Genomic DNA, 13037 nt, shown 5'->3' with positions numbered 1-13037 from the left:
TAAAATATCCGGAATATATGCTCAGATTGACCATAAACACGTAATAAAACTTATATCTCAAGTGTGGTGAAGTAGGACGTTTTTTGTAGCCGGGTGCCATGGTGGATCCTAGTATTGGAGCTCCATTGATGTTGGCTTTTAACCCTTGTGCTGCCTTTGGGTCACAATGACCTCAAGGTTCACATCGACCCATCATCGTGCTGGGACACCTTTAACCAATACAATAACAAATAAAAAGCCATTTATTTTAACCTTCGCGCTGTGGGGGGTGTGAGACAGCCCGACGGTTAAAAGAAAATGCTTTACTTTATTTTTGTATGAGATACATTTACATTTAGTAGACGCTCTTATCCAGAGCGACTTATAGTAAGTACAGGGACATTCCCCCGAGGCAAGTAGGGTGAAGTGCCTTGCCCAAGGACACAACGTCATTTGGCACGACAATCAAACTGGCAACCTTCTGATTAATAGCCCGATTCCATAACCGCTCAGCCATCTGACCCCAGGTAAAGTTGTCGTAAGACGTGGGGGGGGGGGGTCACAATAACCCGAATATAACACAAGGGTTAACTCTTGTGTTAGAACCTTGCTAGTTCTCTTTTCTGGAACCGAAAGGTTTCCCATTTTAGAGTAGATCAACTCAGAGTTCAGGGTTAGGCTCACAGTTTGTTAAACCCGCTACCTAGAATACCCCCTGATCCCATCTGATTCATGGCTCAATGATTTTGTGTTACTGTCTTATGTTTGTGTGTCAAAGATAGTTATGTTGGTGTAATGGTTGTTCTGCTTCATAAATATGAGTTTGAAGGACATGTAACAAGTTTAGTGATTGATTATCTGAAATACATCTACAACAAAACTGTTCTCTGTTCTAAAATAAACTGAAATTAAAGTCTTTCACAACAACTTTCTATGGTTGAAAACAACATGGTATTGTTTATCTGTGAAAAGTACAGTTGTAGAATCAGTTGTCATCAACTTATTTGATTGAGTGAATCAATTAACAAACATTTGTCCTGTCCTACATGATGTATGAAAGTGTCAGGAGTCAGTTTGATCATCAAACTTCAGTTTGGCTTGTGGAAGGCAATGTGAGTCAGTGGCGCCCCATGTCTACAGACTAGACATCAAAGTCGCAGGAAGACGCTATAAAACCCTGAAAGGCATAAGAAGATGGGGTAAGCCATGTTGAAATGTTCTGTTTCGTATAAAAGGTTTACTTCTGTACATAATGGACATACAGTTAACAGCATGGTTACTGACCTTATTCACCTTCAGGACTGGGTTGATCAGCTGGATGTGATGTAGGCTGGGTAAAACCACCCCCTCTCCCAGTTTGGCTGAAAGAAAAGAGAGTCACATCTAATAGTGCTTCACACTGGGTCAATATGAGTTTCACTTTATTGCACTGGTATATTGTCTCCGTTCAAAACTGAGACAAAATGTATGTTTGGTGTATTACATTTTTCAGGTTCTTACCATTCAGTTTAGGCAATACAACTGTTTTTATCCCCAACATCACTAGGTTCTCAAGGAAAGCAGCCTAGAAAAACATAAAATGATGGTCAGTCTGTAGGTATGTAGATGTTGAACTTGTCTTGAACTTGTCTTTATCACTATGCAGTGTCGCTGTTAACGTGGACTATTAGAATGTACCACAGAAACTATTTGACCATCCTACCTTGAACGGTCCAATTTCACTGGACACCAGTGTGAGGGTAAAACTATCCGAAAGAAAGTTGTGTTACTGAGTGATAATAGTCAGAACACAAGCAGCATCTCATCAGACAACTTCTGGGTCTTACTTGCTCAGCACTGCGGAGCCTCGGACCTTGTTCCCTGAGATGGAGACCTGACCACTGAACACTGAGTCCTGCAGAGACACATCTGATCACATCTAGCTGCAAAGACACTCACTGAACAGGATGGAATAATCAACACAGATCCATCTGATTTACATTGCAACATAGAGAACTCTGACTCCATGTAAGACATCCCATGGAGTCACTGTGGTACTCACAGCTTGCAGCTTGAATAGCGGGGTGAGGGTTGCGTTGTTCTGAACGGCGAAGGCGGAGACAATGCCTGGGAGCCCCAGCTGCACCTCCCCAGGCAGAAAGGAGAACATGGGGACCTTCCTGGCTGACACACTGAGCTCCATCAGCAGGTCAGGGAAGAGCTTTGGCAGCTGGATGAGGAGGAAGAAGAGGAAGAGAAACAGAAGGAGAAGGAGAAGCAGGAGGTAGAAAAAGAGGTGATGGAGGCGAAGGAGATGAAGGAAGAGGAGGAGAAGAAACAGTGGGAGGAGAAGGAAGAGGTTGGGGGTGGAAAGGAAGTGATGGACATGGCACAGGAACAGTGGAGTAGATAAAGTGAGCTAAATTTACTTTATTCTGCTGATATTTGCTCATCTCGCCACTGGGTGGCTGTAGCTCTCTGCCTATAGTAAAAGAAGCAACCACTACTGTGTACTGTGTCTGCTATAAGCATGGTAGTGTAATAAAAAGGTTCAAGACGAAATATGTTTACCTGAGGGATGAGTTTACCAAAGGAGCTGGTATTGAGACGCAGAGGAGAGACCGCTGGGATCTGACCAAACACATTGGAGGCCGAATATGAAGACAGTTGTTTTTCAGTAGCAGAAAAACAGACACTGAGACATAGAGCAGAAAAACTCACCATTTTGTCAGTTATGTGGGCAACAAGGACCCCAGTGGAGAAGTAGGAGTAAGAAACGGAATTGGCGGTGAACTCAGACATGCCCAGTGAGAGCATGTAAGAGTCCTGGCGGGTCAGAGAGAAGCTTTCCACCTGGAAAGGAGGATCTGTGTGGCTCTTGGCACTGTAGAACTCACCCTGTATGACACAAACCACAACATGTTGGGACTAGAACGAGACCAAGATATCGTTAATAACAACAATCTTAGCAAGGATCCTGACTTGGATAGCCAACCCCTACCTTGAGGTTTATTCTCAGATTCTGAGGTACTCAGATCAGATGTGCACTGTGTTTAAAGGACCAGTGTTTGGTGGAGGTGTATCCACAACATCCATGTGGAACAGGCGGAATTTGCGCTACCTTGAAGTCCAGCTCCAGGCTGGCAGAATCCACAAGGGGGGAGCTGGAGAGAGGGACGTCCAAAACCAGATCAAAACCAACCTGAAAGGAAACTGGTGGACCACCAGCAACACAGAAGACATCACTAACAGATTAACATCTGACACAGTGAACTTGACTAACAGATTGAGAGTTGTCTTATTGCCACTCAGATATCAACTCAGAGAACATCACTAACATTTGAGTTCACTGGAGTTCATTTTAGTCTGGCCGTCTACTCAATGATCTTAGCTGGACATGCTTTAATAAGTCATTTTGTCCCCGTTTTTAATATTTCAAATTACTTCCATATGCAGTACCTGCAATGGCCGCTAGTTGTCTCTCCAGGTCTTCTGTTTGTTGCTGGATTGCTGGGCAGATCTGGGTACAGTAACAAAAAGTTTTTGTTTTTTTCATCTGTAATCAGGATGAAGAAATCGTACATGAAAAGTACAATACAATTGTACCGTTTTCTTTGTTTATTGGGAGGAGAGTTGATTATTCATGGGAAATTGTGTGTTCACTGTTTGAAGTCTACAACAGCACTACTAGGCTTGTTCCCAGGGAACCACGACTTACTTTCCCTAGTATTTCACCTTTGATACGATCCTTAAAACCGTCCACAAAAGGCTGAAAGATGAAACTGTCAATAAAGAAATATTATGTTAAATTATAGTGATGTCTCAATCACTGTCACACACACAAATCTCTCCATCTCTATAATACAACAGTTAACTTCCCACCTGGCACCACCATGGAAGTTTATGTTGACATCACCGATTTCAGCAGAGCAGGCCTTGCTGGAGATTGACAGGTGTCCCTCGTTGTCACCCAGCCTCACCACAGACGTCACACCTACATTGTAAACTTCCAGGTCAAATGAACCACTGTCATATCTGCAAAAGCACACGCACACACAAACACACATATGCAAGTACACACATTCATACTATGAGAGGACAACCCATGGCAAACCACAAGTAACTAGGATCAAATTAAAGAGGAAACACAATGTAATCAAATGATCAGTTGATCTAGGGTCAAAGAATTGTTTTCTCTATGAAAGAAACAGAACAGAAAAGATAGCACATTTAAATTCAATTGGTTTTAAGTTTCCCCTTCAGCTGTCCACTCTCCTGGATAAATCGAAAGTGCTGGGTCATTTAATCCCTGGTGGGACAGTGGAACATAAGACATCTGACTGACTCACATGATTCCAAAGTTGGTATTCCATCTCCCATTCACTCTCATGTTTAGGTCAGAGACAACTGCCTTGAGTCCGACTTCCTCATAAAAGTCCACTGAGGGTTCTGGGAAATCACACTGGGAGACAGACATCCTGCAGGAACAGGAGAATAGAGAGTGTATTGTTGTTAGTGATGTTTTATTTTGGTCCATGTCGTAATATTCACAGAGATCAGCTAAATACTACCATGATGGTTAATGTAACAATACCCTTGACATATATGGGTGTGTAGAGGACTGACAGGTGTTGGGGCCCAGCTCATCTTAATCTCTTCCCTGATCTCTACTACTTACCCACTGAGGACATAGTCTACAGTTCCGAGCAAACCAATGCTGACTCCTCCACTGATGTCAGGAAAGGACATGTTTTTCATCTTCTCCGTTAACACCAAAGCAGCCATGTGTTTCCCTAGAAGTGGACAACAGGAAGAAAAAGTTTTAAAAAATGCTGCAAATTGTCAACATTATGGATAATTACATTTTGTTAGAAGAATATATTTATTTCCATCAGATTTGCTGTAATGATCCCAATGTGATACATGAGCTGGGAACCTTTGGGGAATTCCAATTCACTAAATGGAGTACTCAGACATTAAGTTACTTGATTGAATGTATTTATAGTAGATCCCAGAAAGAGCAGTATAATCAAACAGTTATTATCCAAATCAATAAATTGAAATACTTGAAGTGTTGCCCTACATGTCATGCAGAGTGTTGGTCTCACCATACTGAAGTCCCTTGTCTGTGAGGATGAACTTGATAGCAGGGTTCTCTCCATGTGTGTGTGTGGAAAGAGTCAGCAGCACAAACACCAGGTAGGGCAACATGCTACAGATGAGACCACTCTGGACAATTTTCCTGGGGAAAACTAAATGATCTAAACTCGAAATTAACATTAAATAAAATGTAATGTACCCAGTAGACAGCCAGCTGTAGACGTTTGCAGTTTGGTTCAAGGTTCTCCGTATGGCAAATCAACTTCCTTATAGAGTGATTTTTATAAAGTCTATCTTCCTCTTATAGAGAGGCTCTGTGAAGAAACCTGCAGAACAGGGTTCCGTCAGTGGACTAGAAAACGACAAGGTTATCAAAGCTAAAATAGACTGTGGCGTTTGATTCGGCTTCTTATGGATTGGCTTAATTTGTCTCCATGCAGTGAAGTTCTCAGAACGTCGACATGATTCTGAAAAGTAAAGACTTCGTACTGTTGGCTATACCCTAAAGATAAAAACAAATTAGGAAGTGAAAGTCCGACCGTGTTTTTCACAGTGCATGTAATGTTTCTCAGTAATTCTGTGTTGGCTACAATGACGAATGACACCCCTCTCTACCTCAAAACCTGAATCCCGTTAAGCCTACAAAAACACATAGGCTACAAAATCACGAGGCGTAAAATATTCGATTTATTCATCTGATAATTCAACAAATTTTCGTTTCTCACACATCATGATTAGCCTAATTCCATGAAAGCACAACGAACAAGTTCAACAGGAAGACAATATGGGACTGACGGTTCATAACACATTTAGGAGCCAGTTGCACTTAATTCACTTCATCCAAAACGACACTTGAAACACCAGAAACCTAATGCGTTGACGAAGACTGGGCTCACAATTCAAAACGAATCGAAATGTTCATATTATTAGTAAACAACTACAATGACTTTTCTTTTGTTTTCCATAGCACCATTTGACGTGTGCCTCCAAGCAAATTTTCTCAGTAAAACTATTTATAGCAGCTCGAAATGTTGATTCAATGATTAAAGTTCGTTGCATTCTTCACAATTCATAGATGTCATTCCGCATATAAACACTACACACTCTGAGTTGGATCGGTGATGGTCGTCAACTTTACAGAAGCTGTGATAATCTGTCTTGATCCTGGTAACACAAGAAAATGCTTTCTCGAGGAACGGCTTTGTTTCATCCCTAGTGAAAGAAAACGTCACCGTATGAGTAGCTATTACATAGGCCCTATATGTTAGTTTATTATTGCACATAATCACGACGGCAAAAAAATAAATAAACACAATTACACACGTTTCCTCTCGAGCTGTCGTATGCGCCGTACGCGCCATTAAGATTGACATTTATATCGCTAAGTATATTTTAATGACTGTTTTTTCAGTCATGAAGGTTGTATTTATAAGCCTCTATCAGACCCTCAACAGAGTGAATAAACCCAGATATGCTGCATATGCCCCCTATAACGAAGATTGCGACGTCAAAGAACACATGGTGCCATAAGAGTTTTCTCCAAAGGAGCTTTAGATGAAACAGACTGGGGAGCAAGAAGCATAGGCCTGCCCCTGTAAGGCTCCCCGTGAGGCCCATTAGGAGTGCGAAATGCGGCACAAAGATGGCCATGAGCAACGTGAAAACCACCAAGCCGATCCGGAGGCCTAGCCCCCAGGACTTCAATTGGCCGCCAGGCCCGTAACAGTCAGGGAGCATGGAGCGGCCTCCGCCCTGGAATAGGGACTTTTCCATAACTTCCACGGCAGCAAAGAATGGCAGCGGGTAGGAGAGCAGCGCCTTGGAAACCAAGAACAGGTTGACAACCGCTCGAATGGTGGATGGCAGGTTGTCGGTGATTACTTCCTTGGTGGCGTCAGCCCAAGTCAAGTAAGCCACCAGTGCAAACAACCCCTTGAGGACGCAGGCGGAGATGTGGGTCCAGTCCATCATGCAGTGGAACTCGCTTGGCCTCTGCATGTTGCCCTCCAACGATGGAAGAAAAATCTGTGATGTGTAGCTGAACACGATAATGCCGATGGAAATGGGAAACTTCTTCACGTCGATATAGAACTTGACTTTCTCCCAGGCCCAGTCACGTGCTCTGGAGAGGCAGTAGGCGATCACCAAGACGTTAATGACAATGTGCGCGACGGTGCAAAGCAAGCTGAATTTGGAGACGGACTTGAGGTTCTTGAGGAAGGCGCAGGGAAGGAGGGCCACGGTGGCGATGACGGACCAAGCCTTCTGAGACACTGGTAGGCTTGGGAAACTGTTTAACATCAGGTTTCCACTGACCACCACATACAGGATGCACGTCATCACCAGCTCGATTATCTGAGCCACGTTCACGATGTGTCCGCCCAGGGATGGGAACCTTGGCGCACAGCATGCATTGGCGATGTCCACGTACGAGTCCCTCACGCGCACCAGCTGTCCGTCCTCGTTCTCCTCGTAAAGACAGGCGATCAGAATCTTCCCGGTGTAGCAGCACACCACGGCGGCGAAGATGATGAGGAAGAGTCCGAGGTATCCGCCATGCAGAATGGCATATGGTAAGCCAAGGACGAACATGCCCTGCGGACACAGAAGCGCAGTGGAGTGTTTATGGACAAGACCTCATCAGAGTGACAGCCTCTCCGGCCAAGCCGGCCGCGCATCAATCACATGTATTGTTGGTATATAACTATATCATAAACAAATTAAACACATTAGCCTTGCAAAAACACATTTGTGAGGTTAATAGGCCTACCGAGAGAAGACTTTGCGCTTAGTATTATTTTTGTTATATTTTATTTTGCATTTGTGTATTACCTATGGCATTTTCAAGACATTGAATCTAGATAGCAAAAAACATATATCGCCTCTTTTTTGAAATCATGCCGTTTTATTATGTGGCTTTAAGAATAATGATGTCATGATCGTGCCCGAGGCTAATCAGGCGCGTGCAGTCGCGATCTCAAGTTGACAAGGAGGCTGTTTTTTACCGATAAAAGATTTCAGGATGAATAATCCCATTATATTTAACGTAAAATCCAAATTAATCCCCTTATTCTTTGAATAAATAATAAGGCAGAGATTGTTGTGCATTAATTGGTCAAAATAGCCGACAAAACATGTTATAAAGAGTTAACATATGTCTTTGTTTGAGGTTATGTGAAGTTAACAGGCTATTGAAATACAATCCAAAATTCGTTCGATAGCGAAATACAGACCATGCTTTATATTTTTGGGGAAAAAGGCTTAGCCTACATCCTATTGTTCAAGGTGACTTTAGGCCTAAAGTGTTTAATTCCCCCTCATATGCGTTAGGCATATTGTCTAACGCCAATTGGCAATTAAGGTCGCAAAATGTTAACGAAAATTAAATGATAGCCTACTTGAATAGCATTTGTGACATTCCACCCTGCTTCCCACGACGTGATTTTGGGTTTGTCCTCTGACTGCAGCTCATTAGGGGGGCCTGTGCTTTTGACTGAGGAGGAGCGGGGTCTGGTGCCATCTCGTTGGTAGTGGCTGTCTCCCTCCATCATTCCGTCTCCGTCCATCTCTCCCCGTTCCTCGTCCCCAGGCAGCACGTCCATCTGCATACCCTGCCTGTAGTCATAATCCAGGTCGTCGCAGCCTGCGAAGCCCAGACCCTCCTCGTCTGTGGCGGCCTGGAATCCCAGCCTGGCAAACACACCGCTGACCTTGGCCTGGGACTTGTTGGACACCGTGTGGGCTGCATTGGTCAGTTTATTGGTGATCTTGTGTCGGATTAAGTGAGCCATATTTGTATATAAACGAGTGGTTTCAGATGCTAATTTGATCAAAAAAGTGAAGAGTGGTAAATTAGCCGTGCAAGAGATTTATACTGCTGCTATAAAATCATGCCTGTTGATAAGACCTTTGGAAGTTGCCCCAACGGCTACCCAACCGTTTTTTTCTTCAACCGTTAAAGCATCAGTCGCCAGTGTTGATGATCCATGTCACGCGCAATTCGGTTCTTGCACTCTTGACAACCAACATAAATGAAGAAAAAAAAATCCCAGGAATATGATTTATCCAAAGTCCTCATTAGATTCTAAATGTAAAAAATCTCCAAGTTTCAGATCTCGAATGCAGCGGTTCCTGTTGGTCCTGATGGCGCGTGCTCAGCTGTGCCACAGCAGTGACAAGTGTAATGCGCGAGCGGTGGAATCTGTGTGTCAGAGGAGTACGAAGCACGTGCCTTCGTAGACTGCCAATGTAATGACTTGCTCAGCATGCACAGACCCCTCCTGACTCAAACGGTGGCATGAAATGTATAAAATAGAGAAAGATAAGAGAGAGGATGTCGGTATAGGGTAGTTAGGAGGGACAGACTCACAGAGGAATGGTGTGTGTGTGTGGCATGCCCATGACTGAACCCCCTCATTGGCGCAATTTCCCTTGTTTGGGATCAATGACAAAATCCTCAATACGAATGATTTTTGACCCAAATTTCACCATAAGCCTAATAGTGTAGTAGGATAAAGATTTAAATCACAACACATTGCGTTTAAATAAATCGAATACATTCTTATTTGGTTTCCTCCAATGGATAGCCTCTAACTTATCTCTAACAAAAACTAAATTCAAGAAATCGTTTCCCAGACATTTCTTTTCCTTTAATTTTTTCTTAATCTTCTTCAGTTTATGGCGTCAATTTTATTGATGTTTCTTTAAGATATTATTTTGGAGGTTATTATTTGAGTTTACAACATAGCTGGTATAGCTCGAGGAAGAAGTTCGTCATTTAAAATCATAAAGGCCTGCCATAGTATAAGGTTCCACCAAAACAAAATGTCATTTTTGGTCAGCATGTAAAAATACTTTATTGGCCATATTCATGACTGCTAATATTCAACCCTCCCCAAAGAAAAAGAAAAACCTAATTTTTGATCCATTCTCGTTTTCAAAGCCCGTTTTATTCAGTGTGGCTAAACATTGCCACGTTTCTGAATGATAAAAAATCCCTATCAGGCCTGTAGTTTTTACAATATGAAAAAAAAATGTTTAGATATTTAAATTCATCCCTAGCTTAGTAATCAATCAAGGAAGGCTATACGTGGTCGTTTATTCAGTGTTCATTCAAATGTTAAATAACATTGTCTACATTGCTTATCTGTCTAATGTAATATCCGTAACCGAAGGAATTCGTCTAAATTTAGTCGGCCTGCGTAATGCAGGACCTTGGACAGCGCTTTCATTGGCACATGTCTCGGCTACAGTAGCCTTCACACTATGATGTTTCCTGTTCTTTTTAAATGCCCTGCACTTTCATTCATTCCGTTCGCATAGGCTACCTTAAATTCCAGTTAACTGGACGTCCACTCAATTGTATGTTAAAGCGAAATCATCCGTCGCAGAAGGAGCGCACTGCATTATATCGAATTTAACACATGCCCGTGGTTTTCTCTGCTTTAATGGCTCAATATTAATATAAACGTAATGATGGAGTGAAATAACTTCAAAAGAAAAAGCCCACTTTTAGTCTTCCGAGCTAATCTCTCAGAAGTCGAGGCAGTTCATCTTCTCTCTAATCGCTTCTGACACGCCACGACACATCAGCCAGAGCTGTCATCAGGTCCTGCTCAGCCCCCTGCAATATATATTCTGGCAACGTTTCCCCTGCTGTATGGTGCAGTCAGATACTTATTCCGCTGACTTTCAACATTAAAGAAATATAGTCTTGATTGGTAATATTTCAGCTTGTTTATGGTGAAAATTGTGTGCAGAATATGGAGTCACATAGCCTTTGTGCAATTATGCACTGGAAGACAAAAAGAGAGGGGAATCAAATTCAAATTTCAAATCAAATGTATTTGTATAGCCCTTTTTACACGCAAGCATGTGGGAAGACGACACAAGCTCTAAATTTAGCATCAACCCACAGGACAGAGAAAGTTCCGCATATTTTCATGCTTGGCTTAGGCTGCTTTGCCAGCTGCCATTTGTGTTCAGGATTGCACACTGTGTGTGCGCTTGTGTTTTTGTGTGTTTTTGTAGGTAGTTATGTGTGTGGTGTGCGTCTGTGTGTCATTTATGTGGGTGGATGCACATGAGTGTGTGTGTGCGTGTGTGTGTGTGAGAGAGAGAGTGTGTATTTGTCTGTGTGTGGGTGGGTGAGTCTGTGTGTGTGTGTGTGGACAGTGAGGAAAGAATATTCCCGCGAGAGTCCTTGGGGCATCTCAGTGACTAAGCTTCCCTCCCCCATCATGTGCAAAACCCTGGGCTAATGCTGGGACAGAGGATAGGCTGTAAATGTCACACACATACACAAACACACACTGTATATTCACATTTGTCTGCAATTGCTCCTTTGATATAGTTTTGAGGTGAAGTAAAGGATGATATAGAATATGCGTAGGCTGGTAGTATTATATGCAGCAGATGACAGAAAAACATTTGATTTCCTTGTCTAAAAATATTATTCATTTAACAATGAAAATATTTCTTATATAGTTTGCCTCAGAGAGGGTTTTAAATGGGTTGCTCTGGTGACCAATTTAGCTGTGGGTTAACAAAGGCAGGATTAATTCAGCTGAGATGAGAGGAACTGTGTGGCTGCATTGAGGGGCAGATACGAGGGGCTTTAGGGGCCCACTAACAGGCATGCTGCACACTCTGGGGCAATAATCTCAGATAGTTGCCATGGCCACGGTAATTGGGCAGCGAGATTGGGAGGTAGAGACGTCTTCCTGTCTGAGAGACTAGCTGCAGGAAGAGAGAAAAACACTTGAGCCAATCAGAGGTCTGACAATGGGAGGGGGGCTGAGGATATGATGCAGAGGATCAAAAGCAAGAAGCTGCAGAGCTGGCAGCCTGTGTGTGTGGGGGGAGGTCTGTGGAAGGGGGGCACAGGCTGGCTTGCTTTACTAAATGGTGCTCAAGGACAGGGAATTTACTCTGGAATACACCAGAGACACTCACATAGAAGCACCTATGCAAACATACTTGCACGTATACATATGCAAAAGTACGTAGACACATGTACACACACACATATACAGATGTAGACACCCCACACATGTGAGGGGAATACATGTAAAGTGACAGGTGCACAAACACATTAATCACCCTATGGCCCCAAAAGATCTGTGCTGCTCACAGGGATGAAGGTGAAGAGAGTCATTGTGACAGTCTCTGTGTGTGATGGGGAGTGTGTGTGTGTGTGTGTGTAGGAGAGTGGGGGGAAAGAAAGAAAAATATGAGAGAGAGTGAGAGTGTGTGTATGTGTGAGACAGAGAGAGAGAGAGAGAGAGAGAGAGAGAGAGAGAGAGAGAGAGAGAGAGAGAGAGAGAGAGAGAGAGAGATAAAGAAAGAGAGAAAGAGAAAGAGGGGGAAAGTGAAAAAAATGGAGACGGAAGAAGAAATAGATGTAGAAGTCAAGTTTTTTTCCTCTGCGCCATAGCACTACAGGGACTGTCAGTCAGAATCTCCCTATAGGAGCCCCAGCCAGCCTGTTACGTAAAACACGTTCCCTTCCCCTCTCTTATCTCTGTCACAGGAGCTTTTATACTGTCGCTCTTTTTTTGTCTTTTCCCCACTCTCTCGTTCACACAGATCAGAACGAACATTTTATCCTTCCATCGAAAGCTGCGAAGGACAGAGCTGGTGTGGGTGATGACCCTATATAGTATAATACTCCAAATCACTAATATAACCCTGACATTTAGTCTCTGGACCGGATAAAATATAGCCCACTACCAACACACAAACATGAAATAACACTACAATTACAATTATGGTTATTTCATATTTACAAATTCCTTGCCCCCTCATCTTAGTATGGTAAAAATGTATTTGTATCATGACCCTCTTGTAATGATAACATTAATAATGACTCGAAATAACTGATTTAAGGATGGTTACTTTTTACGTGCATAGTATTCTTCCCTTTCTGTCACTTAAAAATCCTTATTATGATGACAATGGTGCCTTAACAAAATGGAGGC

The 13037-nt window shown here is 42.8% G+C and overlaps 2 protein-coding genes across 2 annotated transcripts; both read right to left on the bottom strand.

Moving 5' to 3' along the window:
* Nucleotides 1-287: 287 nt before the first annotated feature.
* Nucleotides 288-5513, bottom strand: LOC146250841 (bactericidal permeability-increasing protein-like). The gene is made up of 15 exons (XM_084681349.1): nt 5067-5513; nt 4637-4751; nt 4308-4436; nt 3841-3993; nt 3677-3740; nt 3418-3478; nt 3080-3171; nt 2680-2856; nt 2530-2589; nt 2021-2188; nt 1806-1873; nt 1682-1724; nt 1480-1543; nt 1264-1340; nt 288-1156 (listed from the first exon to the last, which is right to left on the bottom strand). The coding sequence occupies exons 1-15, from the start codon at nt 5236-5238 to the stop codon at nt 1121-1123; spliced, it is 1479 nt and encodes a 492-aa protein (XP_084537475.1). The 5' UTR covers nt 5239-5513; the 3' UTR covers nt 288-1120.
* A 224-nt stretch (nt 5514-5737) lies between these two features.
* LOC146250840 (vesicular inhibitory amino acid transporter-like) lies at nt 5738-9217 on the bottom strand. The gene is made up of 2 exons (XM_084680604.1): nt 8457-9217; nt 5738-7653 (listed from the first exon to the last, which is right to left on the bottom strand). Exons 1-2 carry the CDS (start codon nt 8847-8849, stop codon nt 6466-6468), a joined length of 1581 nt encoding a protein of 526 aa, XP_084536730.1. The 5' UTR covers nt 8850-9217; the 3' UTR covers nt 5738-6465.
* Between the last annotated feature and the right edge of the window lie 3820 nt (nt 9218-13037).

Source organism: Hypomesus nipponensis, chromosome 18, assembly GCF_054491055.1.
Source record: "Hypomesus nipponensis isolate SF chromosome 18, ASM5449105v1, whole genome shotgun sequence".
NCBI lineage: Eukaryota > Metazoa > Chordata > Actinopteri > Osmeriformes > Osmeridae > Hypomesus > Hypomesus nipponensis.
Note: the sequence above shows the minus strand (reverse complement) of the source record. Positions and strands in the feature narration are given on the sequence as shown.

Coding starts and splice junctions, on each gene's coding strand:
- LOC146250840 (XM_084680604.1), bottom strand. CDS start 8,849: ATGGCTCACTTAATCCGACACAAGATCACCAATAAACTGACCAATGCA. Junction 7,654..8,456: donor ATGTCACAAATGCTATTCAA/GTAGGCTATCAT, acceptor CTGTGTCCGCAG/GGCATGTTCGTCCTTGGCTT.
- LOC146250841 (XM_084681349.1), bottom strand. CDS start 5,238: ATGTTAATTTCGAGTTTAGATCATTTAGTTTTCCCCAGGAAAATTGTC. Junction 2,857..3,079: donor GCCTGGAGCTGGACTTCAAG/GTAGCGCAAATT, acceptor TGTGTCATACAG/GGTGAGTTCTACAGTGCCAA. Junction 1,544..1,681: donor GTGAAATTGGACCGTTCAAG/GTAGGATGGTCA, acceptor ATGTTTTTCTAG/GCTGCTTTCCTTGAGAACCT.